The sequence below is a fragment of the Carassius gibelio genome, chromosome B22 (assembly GCF_023724105.1).
Source record: "Carassius gibelio isolate Cgi1373 ecotype wild population from Czech Republic chromosome B22, carGib1.2-hapl.c, whole genome shotgun sequence".
Lineage (NCBI taxonomy): Eukaryota > Metazoa > Chordata > Actinopteri > Cypriniformes > Cyprinidae > Carassius > Carassius gibelio.
The window spans coordinates 17965771-17984628 of NC_068417.1; the positions used below are offsets into that span (position 1 = coordinate 17965771).

Below are 18858 nucleotides of genomic sequence, written 5' to 3' on the forward strand. Positions count from 1 at the left end.
CAAAACAGCTCAATTTGTTAACATTAGTTTACAGTTATTAAGTGCATACTTAACACATATTAACATATTAGTAATGCCACATATTAACACTTACACAATCGTTTGAAGAGCTTCACTTCACGTCACAGCAGCACATAGAAACAGAAAATAGGAGATTAGAAATACTTCATATACTGCAAATCCTACTTTTCCCACAATTTCAACTGGGAGAAATGGAAGGCTCATGGAGGAGAATGTTTATGGCCCATGGGGAATCACTTCACCGAAGCTCACTTTTGTTCCAGATCATTTATACCATTAACCCGACTCAGAAGCTGAAATCAGTTTTGCAAGGTACTTTTGTGCAAAAAAAACAGTGCCTGCAAAGGTAGTGAAGCAACAATTCACCAGACTAAGCTTTCGAATGCAGTCAGTGAGTTGTTCCCTCAAGAACAGATGCAATTGGTTCAAAAATGTTCAATGCAAGTATCTGATAAAGAATAGATATTTAAAAAACACTTTGTTACAGTCCACCACTGGTTATACGTGATCTGAATATTAATGTCATGCAGTTCAATAATGGAAAATCACACACTTAATTATTCCACTAAATCACTCAAAAAGTGTGCATTATGTTTAAAACAACAACAAAAACACTGACTTAAAAAAAACAAATCCTATTATGCATTTATACTCTGCTTTAGCAGAATAAAGCTATTTTATTTATTATATATTTCCTCTTGTATCAGCTGTTATACTTACACAGTTGCTCTAGATCTTTAGAAATCTTTGCTTCATGTCACAGCAGCACATAGAAACAGAAATTAGGACATATAACTGAGGAGTTGTAAATTTAGCATTTTAAACAGAGATTTCAAACATCAGTATATTAATGTCACACTAGAACTTGTGGTGAAAATGATAAATACTGAGTTTCAAAAATTATATTATACATTTAAAATCCACCATAGCATAATACAGTTCATGTTTCTCCTGTTGCATCAGCTGCAATACTTACGCAGTTGCTCTAGTCGTTCAGAGATCTTTGCTTCATGTCACAGCAGCGCAAAACAAAAATTAGAGTATGAGTAAATAAACAGTTGAACATGTAAACAAAAAAAAAAAAATAAGGGGGAACTACTCTGTAATTCTTCATGGTTCATCATCATCTGAATGACTTTTTAATGACTTACGTATTAGTTTTTTTAGTTCAGAGATCTTGTGCCGAAAATAAATCACAACACCAGAAGTTACAGCTGCAGCCACCAGCAGCAGAAGAGCAACACATATTCCTGCTATAGCACCTGCTGACAAACCTGGGACTGCAATAATACAGAGAGAGATATAATATCTATATCGATATATTATTAATATATTATCAGTAGACACAAGAGTTGTAGAGTTATGATGAAACTATATAGAATATAACTCACCAGAGACAGTAACAACAAATCTTTTGAACACGATCCTTCTGTCGCTGATGATCTTTAGTCTAAATTCTCCAGTCTGTTCAGATTCGAAGTCTTTGATGGTCAGAGATCCAGTCTTTCTGTCCATCTCCAGTCTGCCTCTGAATCTCCCATCATCACCATCATAGTATGATGTGTGATTGTCTTCTGTATCACCTTTAGCAATGAGAGATCCTTCAGCTCCAAACCTCCACAGTATTAGATCATGTTCCTGTAGTTCAGTTTCAGTGTGTAGAGTCTCAGAACTTCCCTTCGTGGCTGAAAACACCTTTATTTCATCTTTATCTTCAACAGATTTGAGTGGAGATTCTGCAAAAATAGTTTCACAGACAGTACTGACACTCACATAACAGTTGGTTATTTCAGCTTGCATTTTCTCACACAAAGTTCCCAACTACAGCTAGCACCGATATCAAATAGCAAACAGTACATTTTACTGATTCTACAAGTTACAGGTAAAACCAGCATGCCAAATGTCTAATTGTCATGTAACTATCTTATACAGTACCACGACTTTCCTGAAAAGGAAAGTCAAGAAAAAGAGCGCTGAAAAGAAAGATGAGAAGACCGTGGCGGAAGATGAGGAAGGGTAGATGGAGAAGAAGCTGGCGGAGATGAAAGCCGAAGAGTTTGCTAGATTTATATCACAGGACAACTGTGTGATTTTACTATCAGTTATATAATCTAATCCAAACTATCAATACAATTTGAACAATGTTATCAAAATGCTTACCCTATTTTAATTAATTAATTAATTAAGTTATTTAATAAATAGGTCAATAACAAAGGCAGAATATTAGTCCATTATCTTGATAACTAGATCAACAGATTTAAGTGACTCACCTTTCACAATAACCTTGAACATCTTGGATTTGGTCCCTACGCTGCTGATACTCCCTACTTTATATTCTCCCGAGTGTTTGATTCTGATGTTCCAGATGGTGAGGAATCCAGTTTGTTCCAGAGTAAGTCTGCCGCTAAACATCATCAGTGCATCATCAGTGTATTCAACTTTACCAGTTTTTTTATTGATTGTTGCAATGCTAGTGTCATTAACTATCCACTCTGTTAGACCATCTTTCTGCATTTCAGTAAAATCAGTCTGTAGAGTGACAGAATCTCCCTCTATCACAGTCTTCACTCCATCAGGATCAACACCAAACACACCTGGAGAAACAGTCAGGGATGTACAATTATTCATTTACCAGATGCTTTATCATTTATCAAAAACTGACTTACAAATTAGGAAATACAACAAACAATTTTGAGACAAAAATGCAAGATAATTGGCATCATAGAAATGGCATAATAAATATTAAAACATATGAATAGAAAAAACAAAAATCACAGTAATATGATAGACTGGGATTTAAACACATGCCTCCTTGTACACTAAGAAGAAACAACAACAATAACAACAACAAAAACAGTGTACTGTAATTATAGCTAATGATGTGGTTTAGAGCTGCTGAATCACTTTCACACCTTTTTCACCCAAAAATGTCCAGGTCATTTTACGAGACTAACACCTATTTATTAATTATCAATTTATTAAAACAGTATTATAAAGTACAGTATTGTATGAGTATGAGAGTAATCTCTCTGATTACTTAATAGAAACATACGTTTTCAAAAAAGAAAACATAACTGCTTCAAAATTCACGTTCTCTGTATGGGTGTGTAGGTTAGGCTACTTCGTAGAACAAAACGTATCGTAAAGTTATGTTTACCACAAGCTTTAGCTAAATTTCAAAAGGGGCAAACCTTCGTCTTATTACTTAAAAATGTTGCTGCTAATGCGAATGGTAGTGTTTCTTGTCAATGTCTCAAGGCCTGTCTTCGAAGCTTTTGAGTGATTTGCCTTGCTATTTTTTTTATGTTGTATTTCAGTGACATCAAGGATAGTATAACATATTAATTAAGAAAAAAAAAACTTCATAGTTTGGTTTATGCAAATAACCATTTGAAGATAGCATTTGTCACACAGGCCAGGCAATCCTGGCATAAACTGACACCGAAAGCATTAAAGAAAACCAGAATTCAAACACTTACCTTTCATGATGAACAAGAGAAACAAAATTGAAAAGACGATGTTCATATCGCTGTGAAGCTCAGTGAGGGTTGTGTTTAACAAGGTAGATTGTGGCTATAAATGTTCGGTCCGCTTTCGCACTACTAGGTGTGATTTAAAAATGACGTCATCCCGGTAAGGGCGGTGGCAGAAGGTTGTGGAAAAATTATTTTCTCACGTCTCTTTCATTAGGAATAATGGTAATATAACTACTTCAAATAAATCTTTATTTTAAAGAATTGGTTTAAAAGAGACATTAATCATCTTATAAAAACGTTGGACAGTTTTGGGAATATTTTAACTTACGAACAATTCATGTAAATGTATATAGGCAGTTTTCCCGTAGAGTTTAAGGAGCTTAACTTAAAGCTTTAAAGGTTAAAGGTTATTAAAGCTTTTCATGTGACACTTCGTCATCACTTCATCGTCAATATATATATATATATATATATATATATATATATATATATATATATATATATATATATATATATATATATATATATATATTGTAACTCTATAATTGAGATTATTGACTGGACAAGAGATTGGTTAATTCCTTTTAAATATTGTTATAATGCACTTAAAAATTCTACATTCCATTTACCCTTCGAAAGATTTAATATCGAGATTCACTGATATTAATGTTATATGCTGGTTTTGTAATAATGAAAAATGGATGCTATTTATTTATTTATTTTGACTTTTGAAGTTTTGGATCGATTTGGCCGTTTTTAGATTTAATTTAATGAATATTAATTATGCTTTACTTTAAAGGATTTTATCTTGCGTTATGAAAATAAAATAAAAATAAGGATCTAGAATTTATTGATACCTTATGAAACAGGAGAAAACATGTTCAAAAGATAAGGGCACCGACCTCACTACTAACCCATTCCCAAAGAATTAACAATATAAACTAAATAAGAACAATACACAAACACATAGTAGATTGCAAATTAGAAAGTTGTTCTTGTCATAAACACCAATTACAGCAAGAATGTAAACACAATCACACTGAAGAGAAACCAAATCAAAAAATCATAAATTCCTCCAAACACAGCAGGCAAACAATAACTGGAGTCAGCTGGGAGCTATTACTTCCTGCTAAATAGAGAAAAACAAATACATCTCTGGACGTAATACACTCAAGTTCAAGTCACATTTGTAATTTGATTAAAGGATGTTGAAACAGATTTTCTTTAAAACATATCTATGGATTACATATTTAAGCTGTTATTTAAAATAGAATAAAGCATGAAAAGTTTTAATTTTAATGAAAATTGTGTAAAAAGAATGGTAACTTGTGTCTGTTGTATAAATTTCTACACATGAGGAGCTGGTCATGTGATCTTTAGAGACTCTGGGATCAAAGCTGAATGAGAAAATTAACCGTGTACAGCACATACAATGGTTTGCCAGATGCTTCTGTGGTAAAACACATTTTCGAGTAAGAGGTATGTAGTGTAACATTAATACAGTTATATGACATTATTTCATCAACACATTTCCTTGTTCATGGGTTTCTCGCTTTGACTGGATGGATTCTAGAGGCTTGTTAAAGAACTGAAATGATGATGATGTCACAGTGATGGACACTGGTGGGCCTGTCTTATCACTAAACTGAGCTCTGTTCTATCTACTTATTTGATCCATCCTCTTCCTTTTGGCTCATAAAAGGTGTTTCTTCATTTACTTATTTTCCTGTTGATTCTGAAAGGAAACACAGAGAAAAATACAGAAATAATGGAAGAAGTAAGGGAAATCTAGAGATCAATTCCTGTAGTTGTTCCTGAGAAATCGAAATGTCAATATTTTCCCATCAAATTACCATTAGAAATTAAATGAACAAAATCATTTCAACAACACTTATTGCCAGTAGCACATTTGAGTCATTTTGTGTTTAGATTATTTTTTATTTTTTGAGTGCAAACAACAGAATCTCACCTTCTTTATGCTCTTTCAGTTCATTTTCAGGAGCTTTTCCATCTGATCCTGTTTTAACAATAAATCACAGACAAATTAGGCAATGAAACATCTACATTTATTAGACACGGTCACATGAAAATTAGAAAATTGTAACATTATTTTGTTACATTACATCACTTTTGTGGGAGCACCAAGTGTTACCCATGAATACTGTTGAATAAACAAACTCTTATTGAATTAAAATGATTACATTAAAAGACAACTACTCACCATGTGTTTGAACTCCAGCATCTTCAGTATTGGTTTTACGGATTACAAGGCTCTTTTTGCCCTGTCTGTCTCTCAATCTCTTATCAGCACCAAATGCTTTACTAATGGCAGTCTCTTGAACATAAATTAACCGTTCACTTTCATCTTCTTTGAGCTCTGGTCTCGGTGTCTCTTCTTGTGTGACATCAGCACCTGGAAACAGACTTTGTAAGAAGTTGTATAAACCGAAACAGAAACTGTTTATATTGTTAAAGGGGTCATTGCATTGTTTGAACATAAATGTGTGTTGGCAGTGCATGTACACAACCACCCTATAATGATAAAAATACACCCAGTGTTTTTAATCATTACCCATTTCTCAAATTAAGCAGTTCTCAGATTCCTGCCAGTGTGACGTCACACAGACCCAGGCCCCTCCCACGATTGTTGATTGACAGTGATGTGGAAGACACTGTGGATTATGTTTGTTTTTGAAGGGAAAACACCTCAGATCTACCTAAATGTGTCTATTTTCACACAAATCATGCTATTGTCACACACCTGGACTCATTTAGTGTGTTTTGCCCGTGACCCAGTTTGTGTCTTCGGTGTTTAGTTTGATTAGTTCCCAGGTGTGTCTATTATCTTCCTCATGTGTTCCATGTCCCTGTTAATTTAGTTATTCCATCCACCTGTGTTTCCCCATTATCCTTTGTACTTAAGCCTTGTCCTTTCAGTTCTGTTTTGTCGGGTCTTCACTTGCTACTTACGTGTGTCTACCTCTGTGCTCCATGTTGGATATCCCCTGTGTTGGATATATTAAAAGCCTTATTCTGTTTATCCTCGACTCCGTATTCCTTCAGGCAGCGTAAATCCGTGACAGAAGACCCGACCTCAAAAGAGAAAATAGAAAACTGCGTGTTCTTCCCTCCGTTTTGCTTTTGTTTTTTCACAGTCTTTTCTTTTCTTAGTGTCTATGGATCCCCTCTATCGTCCCGAATTCCTCATCCTCCTGCTGAAGCAGGAAGGACGTTCTCTCGAGGACCATACCAGACAGTTTTTCCTATTAGCTAATGCCACCAGCTACCCGGACGGCGCGCTCTGCACCTTCTACAACACCAGCCTGAATTCCAAATGCAGAGCGTTGTCGTCCGAAGATGGTCCTCGAGAGGATTTCGCCGCATTCGTGGAGTGGACTCTGGCGAGAAATGGGTCACCTCTCACCGTCTGCCCCATAGAGGACCTCGCCAGCCCCACTCCCGACCCAGAGACCAGCCAGCCACCATCACGCCGCACGGAGCCAGAGCCCACCGCAGCCGCAGAGTCCGAGCCATCCACTGACAGGGAGCCGGATCTCGAGAGCGCGACTGACCAGGTGTGTGAGCCGGCAACACTGTGCATGGTGGGAGTCCTCGTGGAGATCGAGGGCGTGGAGGAAAGCCCTGGCCACACTCCTGCGACTGAGGGTGAGCTGTATGCAGTCTCTGAAGATCATATGGAGCAAGTTCTGGATCTGATGGACTGGTCTATGGAGGTAATCCCTAATTTTCCTGTTTCCCTGCTGGTTCCGTCCAGCCCTGATTCCCCTGTATACCCTCTCAGTCTCCCACTCCTACCTCCTCCAGTCATTTCCTCTGCTCCATTTCCGCTGGTTCCGCCCAGCCCTGAGTTTTCTGTTTCTCCGCTGGTTACGCCCAGCCCTGAGTTTTCTGTTTCTCCGCTGGTTACGCCCAGCCCTGAGTTTTCTGTTTCTCCGCTGGTTCCGCCCAGCCCTGAGTTTCCTGTATCTCCGCTGGCTCCGCCCAGCTCTGAATCTTCTGTTTCTCCGCTGGTTCCGCCCAGCCCTGAGTTTTCTGTTTCTCCGCTGGTTCCGCCCAGCTCTGAATCTTCTGTGTCTCCGCTGGTTCCGCCCAGCTCTGAATCTTCTGTGTCTCCGCTGGTTCCGCCCAGCTCTGAATCTTCTGTGTCTCCGCTGGTTCCGCCCAGCTCTGAATCTTCTGTGTCTCCGCTGGTTCCGCCCAGCTCTGAATCTTCTGTGTCTCCGCTGGTTCCGCCCAGCTCTGAATCTTCTGTGTCTCCGCTGGTTCCGCCCAGCTCTGAATTTTCTGTGTCTCCGCTGGTTCCGCCCAGCCATGATTTTTCTGTTTCACCACTGGTTCCGCCCAGCCCTGAATCTTCTGTGTCTCCTGTATTCCCTCCCAGCCTCCCTCTCCCGCCTCCTCCCAAACCTGCTGGTCCCTCTACTCCTCTTTCGCTGGTTCCGTCCAGTCCTGATCCTCCTGTCCTTCCTCCCATCCTTCTCCTCTCTCCTCCTCCTAGACCAGCCAGTTCCTCGCCATCCCTGCTGGTGCCAGTCAGTCCCGCAGCTCACCCTCAGTCCGCGCCATCGGGGCGCGGTGGTTCGCCGCTGGACTGCCAGTCTCCAGCTCCGCCTTGGCGTGTTAAGGCCCTGTCTCCGCCTCCAGCCTCCGAGCCCTGGACTCCTCCTCGGTCCTTCGACCCAGCGGCTCCGCCTTGGCTCTTAGCTCCCTCGTCTCCACCGTGGCCTGTCATCCCACCTGCTCCACCGGGCTCCCTCGTCCCTCCGGCTCCACCTTGGTCAGTCGTCGACCATCCGCCGCCTCGGGACTCCACTCCTCTGGTTCCACCTCGTCTTTCCATCCCTCCGGCTCTGTCAGGCTCCTCCTTCCCTCCGGTTCCACCTCCATCCTCGGTCGCTCCGGCTCCACAGCGGTCTGCCAGGACCCCGCCTCCGCCTTGGTCGCCTGAGCCTTCTGCTCCACCTAGGCCCTCCGGAACCTCGTCGTCACCCTGGCTCTGCGGCTGTGCTGCTCCATCTTGGGCTCCTCACCCACCGGTGCAGTCTCCGCCTGTCGGCCCCCTGGTGTCGTCGACCCTTCCTTCACCATGGCTCCTCCCGCCGTCGACTCCACCTTGGATCTCCGTCCTGGCTGGTCTCTGGTGGACCATCTGGCTCTTCCTGCTCCTGTCTCCTCCCTGTCTCCTTCCTCCGTCTCCTCCCTGGCTCCTCCTTCTGTGGTCCCTGTCTGCTGGCCCCCTCCTGGAAGTCCGTCCTCCACCGGAACCTCCTCCCAAGTTCCCACCTACGCCTCCCCCTGTTGTTTCTACGGTGCGAGGACGCACCTACCGGGAGGGGGGAGTACTGTCACACACCTGGACTCATTTAGTGTGTTTTGCCCGTGACCCAGTTTGTGTCTTCGGTGTTTAGTTTGATTAGTTCCCAGGTGTGTCTATTATCTTCCTCATGTGTTCCATGTCCCTGTTAATTTAGTTATTCCATCCACCTGTGTTTCCCCATTATCCTTTGTACTTAAGCCTTGTCCTTTCAGTTCTGTTTTGTCGGGTCTTCACTTGCTACTTACGTGTGTCTACCTCTGTGCTCCATGTTGGATATCCCCTGTGTTGGATATATTAAAAGCCTTATTCTGTTTATCCTCGACTCCGTATTCCTTCAGGCAGCGTAAATCCGTGACAGCTATATACAGCTTCACCAACAGAAGAAGTGAGTATAAGCTTATTTTATGAATCTTTGCAAATTGCCTTTCCTAATAACGTTCTAGTTAGCAAGTTCTACTGCTAGGTTCGGCTAAAGTAAACAGTATCATGAGAACAGCTCATCACCCCATGGAAGAGAGGGGCAGGGTGAGGAGAGCTCATTAGCATTTAAAGAGACATGCAACAAAATGGCTTGCTCTGAAAAGAGCTGTTTTTGACAAAGCAAAATAGTGTTGTTTTACACTACCACTGAGAGATTAAAAGTTATAGACTTTTCCTTAAGACTCTAAAGAATCATATCAACTTGTGGAAAATGGGCATCCGATGACCCCTTCAAGAAATGGTTAGTGTATGTTGTACATATTTTATATTTCAGCATCTTTCCAAATGCACAAAGTACATTGTTGTACCTGTAAATGTTACATGAATACCTACCTAAAATACTGAGACAAGGCTTAATTTCTAAATACAAAAATAAAATGTCTTTAATAGGGTTGGGTGATGTCTACCAATTTTGCATCTGACGATGTCTACAGTGAAACATTGTGATGGATGATGACATCAGGGGGCAGGGCGGGGTGTGCGGGGTTAAGGTTATACCCGAAGCGTGAAACAAATAACATAATCTACGGAGCCACTAAAGGGTTAGCTGCTTGCTAGTGGTAGCCTGTTGTATCACAGTACAGGAAAGTTCACTTACCACATCAACAAAGTTAAGGAGAAATGTCTGATAGGATGATGGCAAAAGATTTACAGATCCTGAGCACCAATGGCAAACATCTAATCTTGTCAAATGTGTGGTAAGTATTGCTGCTCCATATAGAGTTCTTGTGATCATGAATCTTAAAAGTGAAAGTAAAATGACAGCGCCGCAATCAAAAGTTGTTTCAATAGCGGCTCCCTGATGCCCACAATTTATATAGTTGCCTATACTTACCCAATGATATAACTGTGAGAAAGAAGTATTGAAATATATTTTTTTTTTATCCTCCCATCTCATAGGCTATTTATTCCCATTAGTGTTTCTGTAGTACACTTAATTTCCTTTCCAAACACAGAACTGGGATGCGGTGGATTGTGGGAGAGTGTTAACATCATGATATCTGTCAGCCACTGGTAATGTAGAATGTCATCGTCTATCAGCCCAACCCTAGTCTTTAATGCAGAAGCTTCAATGTTTTTGCAAGCAATGTGTGCATTACATTTACTGTATACCGAATTTACAAGCGTTCTTGCAGATTTAAAATGCAAATATCCTTGAAAGTAAAGGTTTGTTATTTCTATTTTGCTGACAACAAATCTACAGAACAGAACTCTTTTTACCTTTTTGCTGTATTGAGGATTATGTCACATGACTAATCTTGCATCACTTTTTTTTCACAGTTTTAAGCCCAAAAGACGTTTAAATCCTTAAATACAAAAATGATACTTTTTCATTGAATATCTTTTATCGCACTACAAAACACATTTGCACTTGCTGTATCAGTTGTAGTACTTACGTGTTTCTTGTTCAGAGATCTTCACATCATCTGTAAAATCTGCATAGAGAAATAGAATTATCTTATATTATAAGAGAATGTACAGATGAACATTTCAGCAACCGTGAGAAAAAACAATATTTTTAATTAACAATATACACTACTTTTCACAGCATGTGTTTGTTAATATAAGTTAGTGTGACAATATTTACACTAAATTATGAAAACTTTATTGTCCAATTACCAAACAATGCTTAATTTTGTTCAGTCTGTGGTGTAAAAAGGTCACATTCGCAGTTAAAGAAAAAACGCTTCTGCAAAACATGGAGAGGTCAACGTTTTACTGGTAGTCCACTGTATAAATAATTATTGGGTATAATATCTCACAGTTTATTTTTTCTATATTATCTTAAAATAAATAAAAAAAAGCTATTGTCCCGCATCCACTAGTAAAAACATAAATAAATAAAAAGTTATATCTGGTATCTGAAAATGTTTTGGCTTTATTGTATATATATAGAGAGAGAGAGAGAGAGAGAGAGAGAGCATTAAGAAGTTTCAATAGTGCAAACAACAAAATCTCACCCTTTAGCTCATTTAGTTCATTTCCAGGAGAGTTTCCATCGAATCCTGTTTTAACAAAAACCAAGACAAAGAAACCTTATTAGACATGATGGTCACATAAAACTAGTTTTTGTACAAAATCAGACAGCTGTTAAATCTCAATTTGAACTCTTGTCAATGATGTTTGACCACTGACAACAAGACATGTTAGGTTTAAGCGAGTGCAAATGAGATTTGAGAACTACAGCTGATGCAATACTTTCAGTGAATAATTAACTAAATCTAGGTCTGTTCCTCAACAAATCTATAATCTGACTTCTGAAAACTTGGATAAGTGTTATCCATGATTTCAGTGTTAACAACATCAATTAACTAATATACACTGATAAAAACTATGATTAAATTTAAGCCGTGTCTTCGTTAACAGAACAATACAGGACTATAATGTTATTTGAGGACTGCAGGACATACAAAATACATCCTATAGGCTACTGTCTTGTCTTTCAAAACGTGCGTCTCTGTCATTGGATTGCAATCGGATAAGAGGCGTTTGAATATCTAGTCTGGCAGGTGCAGTGGATGGATAGACTACCAAAACGTGAAATAGCGATCTGAAACAATGGCCTCAGCACACGAAGGGGGTAGGGACAAGGTGACCAGATGTCCCATTTTTCCTGGGAGTCACAATTAGTTGTCAAATAACTTAAAGATAGTGAAGGTGGAATAGGCGAAATCATGGTGATAGAAGCGCTCAAATACACACACAGCAGTCCAAATGTCTATCGTGTAGAGTATCTCACATAAATACAGTTATGGATTAAGTGAACGTGAACAGGTGGGTGAAAACTGAACATGTGTCAGTATTACATGTATGCCTTCCTTCTTAAAGGGACAGCATTCCTTTTAAGTACCTATCCGTGTCATTAATGTTAACCAACAAAATGTTAAATAAATGTACACATGTTATGTAAACCTACTGTATCTAAAAAAAAGAGTTTAATTTGCATCTCTTTCATATTTGTCTTATTGTCCTTCTTTTTCAAAAATTATAAATTATATATATTATCTATATTATATATGAACAACTACAGTATACATTTTATAAGTTGCTCCCTTTTCACTACTGTTCAAAGGGATAGTCCACCAAAAAATGAAAACTGTCATTATTTTTTAAAGTTTTTCCAAATTCAATCTTTGATTCTGATTTCTCATAAGCTTAATTGATTTGGTCTAAAGAGAGAAGAATAAATGCCTATTTTTGTTTGAAAACTACATATAAAATAGTTACCAAAATAAATGCTGGTAACTGCAGTTTGACTAAAATAATGACTAAAAGTAATGACTAACAGAAACTGAGTTGACAAAAAAATGCAATGACTTTTCATTGACTAAAACTATGAAAGACTCAAATCTGAATAAGACTATTAAGCATTTTCATCTTAAGATAAAGACTAAGACTAAATAAAAAATGCCTGTCCTAATTAACACTTCATGATTGCAACTGAATGAAGAAACCCTTCTTATATTAAAAAATATTACATTAAAAGACAGCTACTCACCATGTGTTTGAACTTCATCATCTTTATCTCTGATTGCAATGTTCTTCCTGCCCCGTTGGTCTCTCAATATCTTATCAGCACCAAACGCTTTACTTATGGCAGTCTCTTCAACAAAAATGAACCGTTTCCTTTCACCTTCTCTGATCTCTGATGAAGGTGTCTCTTCTGGTGTGACATCATCACCTAGAAACCGGGAAATACAAAGACAAAGACATCAGATCAAATCTGTTTGCATGTGAACATCAGAGTTTGAAAAATACTACACAACGAACACTGAAGTGATTTATATCAGATTTTTATCTAACTGAATAAAAGTATAAATTTTAGTGTAGCAAAGTAAATGTCAACAAAATACTTAGACTATAAAAAAATACAAACACTTTCCTGAAGTACAGTGATGAAACATTTGTACTATGATTCTACAAACCTATGGGTTTTAGCAAAGCAAATTTGAGCAATTATTGTTGCACAACAACATTTTTTTGAGTTATACTCACGTGTTTTCTGTTCAGAGGTGTCCACATCATCTGTCAAGGTTGCACACAGAAACAGAGAAATTAGATTATAAGTGAATGAACAGATAAACAAGTCAGAAACACTGAGAAGACACGTGTGTGATTCTTAATGTGCTTCTATTCATCACTTCATCCTCCACATTACTTTTTAAAAATGATCATAATAATAACTTTAATATTGTGTGAACACTAAAATCCATGAACTGTCTATAAACAACACTTTTCACAACAATTATTTTATATATTTTTTAACACCTGTGATGTTTCTATATTAACGTCTACTATCGCATAATGAAGCTAATTTTTTTTTTCTCATTTCAGCTGCAATACTTACTTATTTGCTTTACTTGTTCAGAAAACTCGACTTCATGCCACAGCAGCACATAGAAACAGAAATGAGTAGATTATAAGTGAGTTTGTTATAAATTCAGCATCTTAAACACAGAGATTCAGTCATGAGTATATCAATGTCATTCAGCTCAACACTAAACATTCCCACACTTAATCACACACCAAACCAAACTTGGGAAAATATTTAATCTAAAAAAAATCAAAACCCTTAAAGCTAATTTGTCTCTTGCTGCATCAGTTTTAATACTTACACAGTCGTTCTGGGATATTCTGTGCATCTGTAGCAGCACATAGAAACAGAGAAATGAGGAGATTATGAGTGAATGAACTGATGAACATTACAGAAACATTGACAAAATGAGTTATCAAATACATCTTTCTGTTTTCTCTTGAGTTCTGTGTGCACACATAACAGAAGAAAAACACAACATGAACAAACACAGATGATTGAAGCTCGACCCTAATAGCACAAACAGACATAATCAAACACAGAACCTAATGAAGCTTTTCTAAATTCAGCATTTAAGCAATGAGGAACAATTCAAATAGTATTGTATATCAAATGTTGGATGTTGAGCATATTAATGTCATACAGCTCAATAATGGACAATTACACTTAAAACAGAACTTGTGGTGAAACTTATAAATACTGAATATTAAAAAACTCATACTACACGTTTAAAATCTACTGTAGCAGAATAAAGCTTGGCTGTTTACTTACCCATTTTCTTCAGTCGTTCAGTGAGATTCACTTCATGTCACACCAGCACAGAAATGAGAATATGAATAAACAGATGAACATGACAGAAACAGAAAACACTGTGATTGTTCATGTGCTTCTAACAATCAGTTCATTGAGTTCATGATTTTATATTAATAATGAGTAACAATTACAGTAATGTTGAAAATGAAAATTGTGTGTGAACATTAAAGCATCATTAATGTGAATAAACAATACTTTCCAGAGCATTTGTTGCTTAGCATTCAGTTGTTTAAAAATAAGTTCAGTGATGACGTGTCATTGAATGACTACTTAATTACTATGAAAAATCATTTTACATGTCAACTCTACTGTAGCAGAATAAAACCTGCTGTATCTGCTGTGATACTTACATAATTCATCTTTAAAGCCCTTTGCTTCATGTCACAGCAGCACATAGAAACAGAGAAAGAGTAAGGAGGAGATTTTAAAAGAGTGATCAGATGAACATCAGAAACACTCAGATACTGTTTTTCTTCATCTGCTTAATAATTACTTAATCATCTGCATGACTTGTTCAAAATAAACAGTAACAATTCCATTAATATTATATTTTTGAACATTAATCAAAGTTATCTTTATAGTATACGGAAGCCCATTTCTGCCACTGAATAAATACATTTAATTGCAACTTGCAACTTTTTATCTCACAATCTGACAGAATTGTAAGACATAAACTCGCAAATGTGAGTTCTAAGAATTTACAGAATTAAATTGCTGGGAACATAAGAACACAGTCTTTTTTCTCCTTTTTTCTCTAATGTCAATATCTTGCAATTTTGATTTAATTTCTCAGAATTGTGACTTTTCTGACTTATAACTATAACTTCCATAACTCCCTTTTTTTTCAGTTGAGAAAAAAAAATCAGAATTACGTGAAATAAACTTGCAATTCGTTATTGTAATAAAAAAAAAAGATTAAATTACCCCTTTTTTATTCAGTGGTGAAAACGGGCTTCTATTTTAATGTGAATTAACAATAAATAATATTTTCATAGCCTTGATCCGACAATGCTACTTAATATTAGTTTTATTATTAGTTCAGTATTGTGCCAATGGATGCAACACAATGACACAAAAACACAAATACTGTACAGCTTTGAGTCACACAGTCCAGATAAAACTCAAAATAACAGCGCAAAGGACTATGATTTTATGCTAACTGCTGCTAAATAATAGAAATAACAGAAAATCAACATCGACATGAACAAACACTGAAGTTGACTGAAGCTCAACCCCTAATAACACATACATAAACAGACACAGATCTAAATGTATTTGTTGTAAACTCAGCATTTTAGCAATCAAAAACAACTAATATAATATTGTATGCATGTTGAAAGTGATTTAATCATGATGAGTCTATTAATGCCATACAGTTCCATACTGGATGATCACACTAGATCAAACACAAGCAGAACTTGTGGTTTAAAAATATAAATATTATGAAAACTATTTTGTACACTTAAACTGTATTATAGCTCAATAAAGTCCACGTTTCTCTCACTGCATCAGCTGTAATACTTACACATTTGCTGTAGTTGTGCAGAGATCTTGGCTTCATTTCACAGCAGCACATAGAAACAGAGAAAAGAGGAGATTTGAAGTGAATGAACAGATGATCATGAAAAACACTGAGAAGATGCTGTGTGATTCTTCATGTGCTTCTAATAATCACTTCATCAACTGCACAATGTTTTATTAATGATCTGAAACAATTACAGAAATGTATGCGATTCAGTTATCAGTATATTAATGCCATGCCGCTCAATACTTCAGTAGTTACTAGACTAAACCAAACAAAAAGCAGAACTTCTAATGAAAATAAAAATCTTGATTATGAATACTTACATTTTTCATTTTCACTCACATCTGCTTCATCTGCAGCAGCACAAAGAAATAGAGAAATTAGGAGATTATAGTTGAATGAGCGGAAGAACATCACTAACATGAATTATCAATAAAAAATACTTTTCACACCAATTATTTTTTTTTTTACTTTTTTAACATTAATTCAGGTTTGTCACACCTGTATGTATGTATATATATATATATATATATATATATATATATATATATATATATATATATATATATATATATATATATATATATATATATATATAACGCCACTGTTGCATAATGTAGCTATTCTTTCTCTTTGTATCAGCTGTAATACTTACTCAGTTTCTTTAGTTTTTCAGAGAACTGGGCTTCATTTCAGCAGCACATGGAAGTGAATGAACAGATGAACATGTCAGAAACACTGAAAAGATTGTATATTCTCAAGGAATATTGCAGTGTCTATTATCAGTGATGTATCTTATCCCATTGTTATATGTTTTTCCTATTTCTTTATTTCAGAAGGCAAGGGGTCATCACATGGATTTGACCATCTTTCTAAAAGGAAAGGGTTGGCTCCTTTAAGGCTTGTTAGTTAACTATTTTGACTAATGTCATTGCACATTAAACAGTTAGACAATATTATCAATGTAAAACCATTTACATACAAAGCATGGTGAAATAATTTACTTAGAGTTTGAAATGCATCTGCTGTCAGATACAGTTCAACTCTTTCAATAAAAGTTGAGAATGCTCCTCTATGCGCGTCCTCATTTACAAATCAATCTACAGTCAAATGCTCAGAACAAACATATAATCACCCTATGCAGTCTGTTACGCCATTAGAATTAAATCATCCACTTGTTCCTTTTTTAATATATGCCAAACTACTGTAAAAAAAAAAAAAAAAAAAAAAAGGTTTTCATAGTACTTTTTTCAAATATTGTTTCACAATAACACTCTTGCTGCTGCATCAGTTTTAATACTTACCCAGTTCTTTATCACTGGTTTTGGCTTTATGTCGCAGCAGCACATAGAAACAGAGAAATTAGGAGATTTTAAGTGAATGAACAGTGGAACAAGACATTTTTACAGCCACTTTTTAAAACCACTTCATGTCCTGCATGTCTTTATATTAATGATCAGTAATTTTGTATGTGTGAACTTAAGTTAAATCCAACATTAATGTATTGTACCAAACAATCTTAGGCTCCAAGGATCTCAGATGTATGGCTCATTTTGAGTCAAACTTGAAAAACGGAGATTTGCTCTGAAGAGATCAATACAAATGCAATTGGTTCATTTTCCTCCTGATGCATCAGCTGTAATACCTACTCATTTGCTCTAGTTGTTTAGAGATCTTCACTTCATGTCACAGCAGCACATAGAAACAGAAATGAGATTATAAGTGAGGTTGTTGTAAATCCAGCAGTTTAATCAGATTTTATTCAGAATTTCATTCACCTTCGCACTGAACAATCACCCTTAATCACTGCACTATAAATCAAACACGAGCAGAACTTGTGGTGAAAATATTATAAATATTGACTTTAAAAAAGCACATCAAAATCAAAAGCTAAATTTTCCTCCTGTCGCATTAGCTGTAATACCTACTCATTTTCTCTAGTTGTTTAGAGATCTTCGCTTCATGTCACAGCACATAGAAACAGAAATGAATGAACAGATTAACATGTCAGAAATGCCAAGATACTGTGTGATTCTTCATGAATCTGCATGACTTTTGTATGACTTACACATGAGTTTTTTTGCTTTATAGTGATCACTTTGGAAATAAACCACAACAGCAACAACTGCTGCAGCGACCAGCAGCATAACAATACATATTCCTGCTACCGCACCCGGAGACAGACCTGGTACTGTAATGAAAAAGGGAGACAGTCATTAATTGAATATGTAAATTATTAAGGCCCTGATATACTTCAAACAAAGTTTGTTTTTGTCCTTCGTTTCTGTGCAAAAAGAAGTTTGAAAAGACTCAAAGACGGTGTACTGTTAAATAAACTTTTTGAAAATAAGCATTTCCCAACTACCCTAGAGTTAAACAGTTGAGTTTTACCATTTTGAAAGTGAAAGTGAAAGTGAAAAAGTAAAAAGGTGAAAGTGAAAGTGACGTGACATTGAGCCAAGTATGGTGACCCATAATCAGAATTCGTGCTCTCCTTTTAACCCCATTCAAAGTGCACACACACAGCAGTGAAAGCGCACACACACACACTGTGAGCACACACCCGGAGCAGTGGGCAGCCATTTATGCTGCGGCGCACGGGGAGCAGTTGGGGGTTTGGTGCCTTGCTCAAGGGCACCTCAGTCGTGGTATTGAGGGTGGAGAGATGACTGTACATGCACTCCCCCCACCTACAATTCCTGCCGGCCAGAGACTCAAACTCACAACTCTTGGATGGCGAGTCCGACTCTCTAACCATTAGGCCACAACTTCCCCCTTTAGGCCACAACTTCTCCCTGCATCTTCGACGATACTCTCATTCAGGCGTAATAATCAAGGAACTTTGCTGCTGTACCATGGGTGCAGCAGGCTCAGTGATATTACGCAGCTC

The 18858-nt window shown here is 37.2% G+C and overlaps 1 protein-coding gene and 1 long non-coding RNA gene across 3 annotated transcripts in view; both read right to left on the reverse strand.

The window, feature by feature from the left end:
• LOC127988484 (uncharacterized) overlaps window positions 1–18858 on the reverse strand; it is a 43422-nt gene that overhangs the window by 21848 nt on the left and 2716 nt on the right. Inside the window, exons 1-7 of one of the 2 annotated variants that reach the window (XM_052591263.1) lie at window positions 3501–3634; window positions 2292–2615; window positions 1413–1757; window positions 1173–1301; window positions 998–1027; window positions 742–771; window positions 95–115 (exon numbers count right to left, since the gene is read on the reverse strand). In XM_052591263.1, the coding sequence (XP_052447223.1) occupies window positions 95–115; window positions 742–771; window positions 998–1027; window positions 1173–1301; window positions 1413–1757; window positions 2292–2615; window positions 3501–3546 (925 nt within the window). In that variant the 5' untranslated portion in view covers window positions 3547–3634. Of the gene's footprint in view, window positions 1–94; window positions 116–741; window positions 772–997; window positions 1028–1172; window positions 1302–1412; window positions 1758–2291; window positions 2616–3500; window positions 3635–18858 lie in introns of those variants that run through there. The other variant, XM_052591262.1, reaches the window with a different exon arrangement.
• LOC127988542 (uncharacterized) lies at window positions 5802–11467 on the reverse strand. Its single transcript, XR_008161735.1, has 3 exons — window positions 11277–11467; window positions 10713–10751; window positions 5802–5910 (listed from the first exon to the last, which is right to left on the reverse strand). It is a non-coding gene; the product is annotated as an uncharacterized LOC127988542 (long non-coding RNA).